The 12,562-nt window shown below is 36.6% G+C and overlaps 1 protein-coding gene across 2 annotated transcripts in view; it reads left to right on the forward strand.

Annotated features, from left to right (window-relative positions):
* The window catches only part of LOC136835427 (solute carrier family 35 member F3), a 341,991-nt gene that overhangs the window by 264,809 nt on the left and 64,620 nt on the right, over positions 1–12,562 (forward strand). For both annotated transcript variants that reach the window (XM_067098950.1, XM_067098951.1), the window contains one exon: positions 3,089–3,260. In XM_067098950.1, the coding sequence (XP_066955051.1) occupies positions 3,089–3,260 (172 nt within the window). The remainder of the gene's footprint in view (positions 1–3,088; positions 3,261–12,562) is intronic.

Below are 12,562 nucleotides of genomic sequence, written 5' to 3' on the forward strand. Positions count from 1 at the left end.
GGACGGATCAGAGAGAAAAATCTAGAAATATGTGGCACTGACGAAAGGAGATGATTCAAGAAATAATGGTATAATGCGGTGAGTGAATACAGTGAGATAATTCAAGAAATAATATGATACATATTTTGAGAAAGAATATGTCTGAATAATCTTTCTAATTATGTAGGTGGACCGTTGGAACTTCAAAAGTTCAAACTGTTACAGGTGGGAGTAGTTTATCGTTAAGGAGGCTGAGACGAGGCTCATTTCATTGTTTTGACTGTTTTATGTTGACCATTTTTCTTTGTATATCTCTTATATCGTTTCTTTTCTTTTCTTTTGTACGTCATCATTCGATCAATACAAGACTACATCGTCTCTGGAGCCTTGGGCTTGTAGAGTTTTGAATTTCCAACACGGTCGAAGCTTGGATATATTAACACCAAAAGAAATTCATAAATATACGAACAGGTCAAGCCGACATTTGCAACTTGAAGCAAAATCCATAAAATATTCAAATAAAAACTGCCGACAAAATAAAGATAAGAAAAAAAGTCAAAGATCAATTAAGTTGACGTGCATAATTTCAGAATATGATCACACAAACACTCTTATATCTTGCGTTGCGTCATAGCCCGCACTACACAGTCTGACGATAATAACTGTTACTGTATGTAACAGTCATTATCGTCAGAAAAAAAGGTAATGTATCCTCTGGTACGAATGTTCATGTCATCTACGATCTCACGTCGGATATCTTTTTCTTGCGTTCTCTAGCGCCCACTGAACCAACTTATTTCTAATGTAGATCATTCTTTCAATGACAGACCTGATAAAAATGTGCAAGGTTTCTACTTTATCTAAACCATCCTCGAAACACTCCTAAGAATTGATTTCCTAAATAACAGTCATGCAATTTTGTCAGTAAGTATTGACTGAGAAAGCGTGATGGATAAGAGAGAGGCATGACATGCAAGGATCGGTTAGGTAACACTTCTTTATTAAGGTGGAGCTTGATTACCGGATTTTCAAGTAAGAACAAAAAAGTTGAAATTTTCAGACCAAAATTCCAGACAGTAAAACTCGAGATAAATATGCTGAAAGGATAGAGAGTATGGGTACAAAATGGTGGAAGGATGGATCGACAGATGAACAATTATGTTATTGTGAACTCGTATGTGAAGAGACTGGTAATATGATGGTATAAATAAATCCTTTGCTCTGAGAGAGAAAGAAAAAGAAAGGGAGCTCTCGAAGGTGTACATATGGAGTGGCAGAACGATTAAACAGGAAACGACTTAAATTGATTACTGAAGGGGAAAAGGGCAGGAGACAATTACCTCGACGATGTCAATGTAAAGGGTATTGATGCCCTGCTATTATTATAATCACTATTATTACCGGAAAGGAACACGCGATCATGTGTGCCATAGAAAAATTATTATTATTATTATTATTATTATTATTATTATTATTATTATTATTATTATTATTATTTAATGAGACCAGTGAATTACACTTCGGATATCGATGCCTCGCCCTGAGGATTTTTCTTAAGCCGTAGAAACTAACGCAATTAAGAGTCGCTGGATAACTATGGGGAAGACACCAAAGGGAACACATGTGATGCTTGTTTTACATTATATCTCATGTTCAATATTCGAACAGTATTTACTATATAACTAAGTGTATTACGCTATTGCCTCCAATCTATAAAAAAAAAAGTCACTTGGTAATAAAGCAACGCAATTGACATCAGTAGGTTGTAACTGATCACTGCATATGTGTTTGAATTTTTTTTTCTTTTAATATTCAATTTTCAAGGTTCTCAAATTATGTTATTTTAGTAAGTTAGACTACAAACAGTACGATTATTAGATTTAAAAAAATTAACAACCTCTAGAAATTAAAGATTTATTCTCGTACCATCTCAATTCATAAAAATGATACACTATTTTTGATCGATACTTGAAGGAAATATGTAAAAATGCGATGATATACTTTCTATAAAAAAAGAAAGTTTGCAACATAATAATTTATCTATAGGAGTGCTAGAGGAAATTTACGCCGTGAATGGTATGAGAAATCTGATTTCCATTATGTCTCTTTTGATACAATGTTTCATGCAAGCTCTAAGAGTTAAAAAAAAATGCAACTAAAACTTAAAAAATTCAACAAGGAACTATTTTACGTGGGTAATAAAAACACTATTTTTTCTTACCGCATGCTGTGAATAAACTGTATCCATGTTATTAAACAGCATATACACATTTGCAAAAATAATATGGCATATTGTGCTGCCTTACCATAATTGTGCTTCTGCTAATTTGAAGCTTCATCTTTGACGGGACTGTTACAACATAATGAAAGTTCATTGTCGATACTGCCGCAGGTAAGCTAATGATGCAATATGCCTAAAACATAATTCACTATCAAAAGCCTCATTGTACAATGGTCGTTGGTTTGGAAGAGGGACAAGAACAACCATTAGAACCTTCTGAGGCCACCGTGAGAACTACTGGCGCTCGGCGGAACCATTCATTATTATTATTACTATTATTATTATTATTATTATTATTATTATTATTATTATTATTATTATTCAGAAGACGAACCTTATTCATATGGAATAAGCCCACAGTGGCCACTGACTTGAAACTCAGGCTCCCAAAGAATATACGTTCATTAGGAAGTAAGAGAAGGTAAAGAAACCCACAGAAAGACGAGATCTCACTTATTAAAAAGAAAAAATAAATTAATATATCAATAAACAGATAAAAATATATTAAAATGCAAGGAGAATAGTATTAGGGCAGTACTGCATTGCATCTTTGCTGAACATTTGAAATTCCAACTGCACCACACCCTCAGGGAGGCTGTTCCACAGTCCAACGGTGTGAGGAATAAACGACCTCTGGAACTGAGAAGTTCGACAGTGAGACACATTTACTACATACTAGTGCTGCTGTTCTGCGATTCTGGTTGCTCTCTGCAGGAAAATGGGATCAGGGATCAACTGTGAATGTGAGAGCTCCCTATTAAAATGCAACTTATGAAAAAGTGACAAAGATGTATCCTTTTAGTCAAAGAACGTTTTCCTTCTTTTCAGAAAGCTGTGTTCGACGCCCCGTTCTTCACGACGTGGTTCTGCACGGCGTGGACCGGCCTCTTCTTCCCACTCTACCTGGTGTGCCATTCCTGCCTCAGGAGAGACAAATCGTCCCTCAAGCTCACCCTCAAGACGATCGCTCAGAATTTCAGGGACAGAGGCGTCACCTTCAGTAAGTAGAATGTAGAATGGGAATCCGTGGATATGACAGACGCACAGAAGGGTGCATCGTGGGCAGTGTCAAGTTGGATGACTGGTAGTGGGATTAATCTGGCCGGGAGAACCTCGCATTTTAACTTGATAAACAAAACAAGTCTGAGTCATTAATTAACGTTAAAATTTCAAGTAATAAAATGTCAAAAAATTTAATGAGAACGCCATAAAAGTTAAAACCCTTCCATTAACCCATTTTATTTTTTAGAAGCCAAGCACAACTGACCTCGTATCACGAAATATTAAACAGATTACAAATGACCTCGTATCACGAAATATTAAACTGATTACGCAAAAATACTAAATGCATCAGAACCGGAGTGTTGATGCTCAGCTTGCATACAAATTATACCAGCTTATATGATTAATTAGCAAAGAGAATATTTTCATAACACATATGAGGTCAATTTCCGCTTTTGCGCTAAAACGGCTACGATCTTATGTGACGACCATGACGAATTCATCCAGTCAATTAAGGGTCGATCCAAAAGCAAGAGCCCGTGCTGGCATGAGGCCAGCCTAATCAGAAACAACAACTAGTCGAGTCAATGACGAAGCCTTTAAATCTCTTTTAGATCTTTTTCCCTTCTTCAGCAGATGTTGGACTAACCGTCAGTTCTCTACAGGCGCCATTTTGAAGAATATTCCTTTCTCTATTCAGTCACACTTTCGAATCCCCTCCTTGATTTGTCTTAGCCCGTTCACTATAGCCTTCCGGTTTCTAAAAGGCGACCATTTGATTTTATTCCCGTCTTTTACCGAGACTTATGTGGACGAGATTACGCCTTGCGCAGTGTCCTTGCCACTGTCTTCATCATTCCCCTAATATCCTGTCTCATTTGTCTGACCCGTTAACCATTTACACCAAGCGCAGTGTTCCATAAAGACTTTCCAGTCAGCCACCATAGGATTAAAATTCTTCAATTTTCACTCAGTTTCTATCATAAACAATATGTATTTATGCATATACGTATGTGTAATACATACATACATACATACTCTTCTATGCATATAGATAACTGGACAGAGATAAACACTTAGGAGGTGAACAAGAAAGTTACTACGTACAATACAGAAAGAACAAATCCGAAACAAATGTCACTGTGACATTTTACCGAGTGGTATCGATTTATACCCGTGTTCCTAAATATACACCACTACATTTCTATTTTTTCATCGGTGTAAAGGTATGCATGAGTTGCTAAAATAGTATATTCTTTCACTCGAGCGCACTGGGCCAGTAAATCACATATCAATTACAGAAGATTTAGTGCGTGACCTTGAAATATCACACTCACAATGGTATATAAGACATCTCTTACAAATTACGACTATCAACCAACAAAGAAAGAAACTGTTGGCAATTTACAGGTTTTCTTTACTGGACTCTGGTTACCAGTCTAAAGCATGTTTTTAGTTTGGTACCTAAGGGCTTCCATGTCAGTTCAGAATGTATTATCCACGATTTCAGTGAACGTGTCATAAATATCAGACGTGTGGCGCTAGAAGGATACTATTCAGAAGGATCATAATAAATAAGTTTTGCAAATCAGACTATTCTTTCGTGATCTGACCATAAAACATGCTTAAAAAAAATTCCCTTGCAAAGAGTATACTAACTGGGATAATATAAGAAACTGCTATAAATACTGGTAAATCAGCAAAGTATATGCTAACTGGGATAAGATAAGAAACTACTGTAAATACTGGTAAATCAGCAAAATATAGGCTAACTGGGATAATATAAGAAACTACTATAAATACTGGTATATCAACCAAAAAATACACAAAACATAACACAATAGCACCTCAACATACGCTTTGGGGGTCTGGCTTCCTGATAACCGAAAAACAAAAGCCTGTTAACTAACAAAGACCCTGTAATAGAGCCTGCACTTGAATATCTTCTAGATATCTTACAGCTAACTGCAATTCCGCATAGTTCCAATATAATCTAATCTGCACTGTACTTCAACATTCAATTTAAGAGATTTACCTAAAAAAATTGCGACACCTGAAACAATATAAAAGCAAAGAATAATCCGAATAATGTAGCTGATAAGCACAGGAGTCCGTTGAGGGCAGTGCCGTCAGTGCACCTAACGCGGTGCACTGTACGCAATACTTAAGGTTCTTTGCAGCGTCCCTTTGGCCCCTGGCTGCAACCTCTTTCATTAATTTTACTGTACCTCCGTTTATATTCTCTTCTTCCATCTTACTTTCCACCCTTTCCTAACAAGTGTTTCATAATAAACCTTCGATGTTTTCCTCCTGCTACACCTGTAAAATCTCCTTTACTCTCAATTTCCCTTTCAGCGCTGAATGACCTCGTAGGTCCCAGCGTTTGGCCATTGGTTTAAATTTTTATATTCAGTTAAGTTGAGGTCTGTTGACTACTTAGCTTCAGAGAAGAGGTTACGAGCCTCTGTAAGGCTTTCAGACGCTCTACCTCATGAGACTGAACTATGCATTCAGTACGAGCTGTCCACAGAATAATAACAAACTATATGATGCAACAGTTTTACAGATTCCAGGAAGCAAGCAGAATGACGCATGCAACCGCCTAAACAATAAGACAATCCTGTGACTTTTCTAATACGAAAACATGTAACGGTCATTAGTGACAAAATAACAAGCAATTATGCCAAGCAACGCATATTTCGTAAGTGATCTTGCGTGAATATTGTACGAATAATTTCTGCGTAAATGGTCAACAGCAGCAAAATAATCACTGTAATCACCAAGGCAAAAGTTCCAAACAAACCACTGCCTTCCACAAATACACTACCTTATAATCAACAGCATACATTTTCCTAGCACCTACAACGCAACATACAACTCTTACCCCGCCTCTCTGTCTCTGTTTCTTTCCCTCTCTGTTATGTATGTATGTATGTATGTATGTATGTATGTATGTATGTATGTATGTATGTATGTATGTATATATATATATATATATATATATATATATATATATATGTGTATGTGTATGTATGTATATATGTTTGTGTGTGTGAGAGAGAGAGAGAGAGAGAGAGAGAGAGAGAGAGAGAGAGAGAGAGAGAGAGAGAGAGTCCAAAATATTACATAGTTTACACCAATAAGTCTGAACTCATGCGCTAAGATAGACTCTTGTTCATATTCGATGACCAGTTTAATAATAATAATAATTTCATTCATCAGAATTCAAAAGAAACAACAATCAAAGACACGAATCAGATTCCGTAACCATGTTTCATTTCAACGATTACGAGCTATTTTCAGCTCAACACCAATTACTGAATATCATTATGGCACTGAAACCTTCTGTGAATAACTCTCTCAATTAAACAAGTATACATGTACCAATTAGTTGGCGTTGACACCAACATCAAAATAATTTCATAGAAATTATTTATGGTCAAGGCAACATTCAAACTTTTTTTCTTTTAGTTCGTGCATTTACGCCGTCTGTGTGGCCCACTGTAGATGGTACAAATGGTTCTTTGCAGCGTCCCGGCTCCAGTTACATTACTTCGGAACTTTTACATTTTCTTTGTTCCCCTCGATCTCTTTCGGCTGGAAATATTCTTTAAATTTATCTCGGTTCTACAACCTTATTTAAAAAAAATTAAGGAGAGCCTTTTGAATGGCATGGAATGCAATATAGATTTTAGGCCAAAGGCCAAGCACTGGGACCTACGAGGTCATTCAGCGCTGGATAGGAAATTGAGAGTAGGTAGGTTTGAAAGGTGTAACAGGAGGAAAACCTCGCAGTTGCACTTGAAATAATTGTTAGGAGAGGGTGGATAGCAAGATGCAAGAAAGATAATATGAATGGAGGTACAGTAAAAGGAATGAAAGGGGCTGCAGCTAGGGGCCGAAGGGACACTGCAAAGAACCTTTAGTAATGCCTACAGTGCACCACGTGAGGTGCACAGACGGCGCTACCCCCCTACGGGAGAGAGATCTTTAATAATAATAATAATAATAATAATAATAATAATAATAATAATAATAATAATAATTAATTACAGAATGCAATCAGATAACTTAAGTTACTACAACGGGAAAGGATTTTTCTATTATATTAATCATAAAAGTAAAATAAACAAAAAGAATGACCAAGTGAACATTCCGTGCCTGCAAAATTACTTTCTTAGAGCTCTCTACATATCAGACAATTTCGAAATAAATTGGAAATATAACCACGTAAATGGCTAAAAGGTCTCCCAAGGAAGGTGCTTACTTGAAAATGTTGCTTGCCTATGTCGTATATATAAGAAACGATGCAAATACGGTTACAATTTCTGCGTGTTTAAACGGTTTGTGAGGAAATAAGGTGTATGAGATATGAAAGACGCAATATTAATACAAGTGCTTATTGCATATATTATAGTATAGTAATGCGTTTTTTTTATACAGTATATAGTAATAGATCGTCCGGTCCCATTGAGCTTTGCTCTTTAGAAAATACATATCTAAAAATTATATACATATTTGTATAAATAATATACAATTTATATATATATATATATATATATATATATATATATACGTGTATATATACGTATGTATGTACCTACAAACATACAGACGGTATGTTCCATAAATAAACTGCCTACAATTTATTTATGTTAGATTTGCATATAGTTATTACAAACGTGTAGCCAATATTTGTGAATTTCTGCGCATGAGATACCACTTGAGACAAGAAATGAAAGTAACCAATATACCTGCAACCTGCAGTTTAGGGACAACACAGAGTCAAAGGAAATCTGGAAGTTGAACCGCGCTCCGCTGCTCGATACAAAGGCCGCAGCAATACACCAAAACCAGTTCATTCCAAACGCCAACCTCGTGTCCAATAACGAAACCACAAAGGAACCCGATCGGTTGCGAATACTCGCCTAAAAATGCTTTACAATGACGCGCTCAGATCCAAACCCACCAACCGTCTGTGTATATGTACGCAGTATATATTACACATATATGTATGTGTGTGTGTGTGTGTGTGTAGATAGGTATATTTTTAATGAGTTAAGCTTAATGGGAGGGGACAACCTTTCTAGCCCAGATCCGAAGAAATACAAAAAAAGGAAAAAAAGGGTAGGGGATTTACGCAAAGGTAGCAATGAACCTGCTTCTGAAATGAAATGAACAATAAAAAGACAGAAAGAAAGGAATTAACCATGAAGGAAGCGATGAACACGCCTCTTCATGGAAAACGATCCTAATCAAAAACAGAAATGCGATGAGAATTTCGAAGCTTCACAGTAGAAAGAAAAAGGGTCACGGAAGCTCGCCCTTAGAGGATCACCGATTTCCACACGTGACTAGGACTCGCCCGTAACTTTTCAGACGGAAGAGGTGACACACATTTTCCATTTCCCTCCCCTCTCGGGTGACAAGTTATCGTGTTCGCCAGTGTTAAACAAGCAATTGGAAGGCAATTCAGGCACGGGAGGCTTCAGGCACCTGCCCGGATTTTAATCAATTTCTCCTTCATCCCACCATATTTGGTTATTCGAATTTCGTGGAAATATCTTTTTCATTCTCACTACATTCCACTTGCATCTGGGCAGGAGAGAGAGAGAGAGAGGGGGGGGGACTGAATCATTATGATGGAAAGAGAGAGAGAAAAACTGTATCATCATGATGGAGAGAGAGAGAGAGAGAGAGAGAGAGAGAGAGAGAGAGAGAAAACTATATCATCATGATGGAGAGAGAGAGAGAGAGAGAGAGAGAGAGAGAGAGAGAGAGAGAGAGAGAGAGAGAGAGAGGGGGGGGAACTGTATCATCACGATGGGGAGAGAGAGAGAGAGAGAGGAGAAGAGAGAGGGGGGAACTACCATCACGATGGGGGGAGAGAGAGAGAGAGGGGGGAACCTGTACCATCACGATGGGGAGAGAGAGAGAGAGAGAGGGGGGGAACCTGTACCATCACGATTGGGAGAGAGAGAGAGAGAGAGAGAACTGTACCATCAGATTGGGGAGAGAGAGAGAGAGAGAGAGAGAGAAGGGGGAACCTGTACCATCACGATGGGGAGAGAGAGGAAAAAACTGTACCATCATGTTATGTTAGTTACAGTGCTGTCCAACTGCAAAAACCATCGGCTCATAAAAACTAGCAAAAGTTACTCCCATATTTTTAAGGCAATCAGTGAAGCCAAATTCATAAATACGATTCCTTCTCAGTAATAGTAGTAATACCAACATGAAATCCACCAAAATGGCTGACAACTTTCTCCTCAAGGGTTTCGAAGTACACTTCCACAACAAAGTTATAACGAAATCAATGTTTTCTTAAGAGCAAAAAATCAAAAAAATCAGTTAAATTAATGTAACCGTCGTTCCACAAACGCAACGCTCAAGTAACAGCAGCTTCAGATAACTGAGATAGATAATGAGAGAAATATTGAAATGCAATAAATTATACAACACGGGTCATCGAGTCATAATTGCGTAATCTGTATTCAGTGACATGGCTTACATTAAGCAGGGAAAACACTGGAAATGTTACAGCAAAATAACAATGTTTTACTTAGAGTTTTACGTGTGGGATTAAGCTTACACGGTTAATAACAGTGATGCAAGTTCAACAAGACCTCAGCACATCCTAATCACTTCACAAATTACATCAATAACACTCACACCGTTTTAGCAGAAAACGTTAAAATTCTACAATACATTCAGAAGATGACATCTAATATTTGCTGCTATTTTGTCAAGGAAATTATGAGGTGTAAAAGAGCTGTAGAAATGGAAGTAAAAAGACGATGACCAGTTAAAAACCTCTGAAAAGTAAGGGTAAAAGGGCACAGGGGCAGGAAGGTCTGACCCCCGTGGGAATACAGGTAAAATGTGTCAAAGACAAAGAAAAATTCTGACATCAAAACGATAATGATGATTTTGATCGTCTGCAAAAGCCCTACAGATATCTTCGTTAATCATCAGCAGCTCTTTAAACTTTAGCATACCTATATAATGTTCATAGGAAACTTCTTGAAAGAGAGTGAACTTTTCTCAAGAATGCATGTATGTCAAACGGCGACACTGCTCACTTCGTATGCAGCAACACAACGTTCCTAGTGAAACAATGAGGAGAGTGACTTTAAGACAACAGAAACTGAATAAATTTCACAAAACGACTAGAAGAAACAATTCCTTCATTAATAGACTACCAGTCTAACAACTCCCATTTCAAAGACATACTAATAACCACTTTATCTGAAGAGGAGTGAGGTACAGAAAAGTTTCTTTTAGCAGATTTCGTAATATTTGCTACAGTATCACAGGTCAAATACCGTAATTTATCATATACAGTAACGATTTGCAACTGTTAATTCAAATTAGTTTTCCTACAATCACAGAATGCATCACTGTTAAAATGTGTAATTTGCAATGTAACAAGATGAAAACGGATTGCTCGAGTGGTCCTTTGCACAAACTAATCCGCTTCGAGTCTGCATTACAATCAATAACATATGCTGGGAATATGTTACATGCCACGAACAACGCGACAGCGAAGAATTCGTGCCTTCCATTCCAAATCCCGCTTAACCAATAGTGCTGATAATACTTAAACACACGTCTAGAGTGAATAAAGGATTTCAGGCTGCATTTCAACAACGCTACTTCATACAAGGTCGCACAAAAATTTTTAACGAAAATATTAATATCATAATACAAAAATACATTCCTGGTTTTCCGAACAAAGATACTGCTAAAGCACCAATTCACTAAAAATATATGAAGAAAAAATGAACTAAAAAACACTTAAATTAGCAACTTTCATATCAAAGAGAATGTGGAACTTAAAAATATATATATAAATATTATATATGTACATACATACATACTATATAACTATTATTATATATATATATATATATATATATATATATATATATATATATATATATATAGAGTATATATATGATATATATATATATATATATATATATATATATATATATATATATATATAAATGCTCAATGTGAAACCGGACTCAAAAAACTCATGTCGGTACGACATATTTCCTGGCCCCTGCCCCACCAGTTAATAGAATATATTTGCATACATTGCCCCCATTCTCCGTAAATGTGAATTTATATACCAAAGTAAAGTGGCTGCATTCGGAGCATGATAATTAAAATAACAGCTACATTTGGTGCATGCTAACAAATACTGCAATTTGGTGTATGTTAACAAATACTGCAATTTGGTGTATGTTAACAAATATAGCAATCTGGTGTATGCTAACGAATACTGCAATTTGGTGTATGTTAACAAATATAGCAATCTGGTGTATGTTAACGAATACTGCAACTTGGTGTAAACAAATATAGCAATTTGGTGTATGTTAACACATACAGCAACTGCGATTGGGGCATAACAAGTTGCATTTGGTAAACAACAAATAACTCAGATGCATTTGATGCATAATAAATAAATGCCAGCTATTGTTGGTATATGATAACAGTAGTAGCTGCATACAAATGCAGCAATTTGGTGTATGCTAACACATGTAGCAACTGCGTTTGGGGCATAACGAGTTGCATGTGGTATATAACAAAAATCTCAAATGCATTTGATGCATAATAACAAAAAATGCCAGCTGCTGTTGGTATATGATAAACAATAATAGCTACATATGCATAAAAATAATAACCACCATACATCTGGTGACTATAAAAAATAACTATAAAAAATACCAAGTAAAAAATGCGCCGAAGTTTCTTCGGCGAAATCAAGTTTTCATACAGCAGCTACAGCGCAAATCAAGGCCACCGAAAATAGATCTATCTTTCGGCGGTCTCGGCATAATGTTGTATGAGCTGCGGCCCATGATACTTTTTAACTACGGTCCGGTGATGGTCTATCCTATATAGTTGCTAAATTGCACGACATTTTAACTTTAACCTTAAATAAAATAAAGTTATTGAGGCTAGAGGGTTGCATTCTGGTATGTTTGATGATTGAGGGTGGATGATCAACATACCAATTTGTGCTCTCTAGCCTCAGTAGTTTTTAAGATCTGAGGGTGACAGAAAAAGGGCGACAGAAAAAGTGCGGACGACAGACAGTCGGCACAATAGTTTTTTACAGAAAAACTAAAAACCACTAGCTGTATTGGAAGTAGGACAAAAATACCAGCAGTGATGGTTTCCTTCAATACAAAATCAGCAAACGACATCACAGAAGAAAGCTGCTCCTGAAACCCCACGCTCAATCGCTGCATAGAACTCTGCATAACGAATGGCTAACCAATAATTGAC

The sequence above is a fragment of the Macrobrachium rosenbergii genome, chromosome 55, assembly GCF_040412425.1.
Source record: "Macrobrachium rosenbergii isolate ZJJX-2024 chromosome 55, ASM4041242v1, whole genome shotgun sequence".
In the NCBI taxonomy this organism is placed as follows: domain Eukaryota; kingdom Metazoa; phylum Arthropoda; class Malacostraca; order Decapoda; family Palaemonidae; genus Macrobrachium; species Macrobrachium rosenbergii.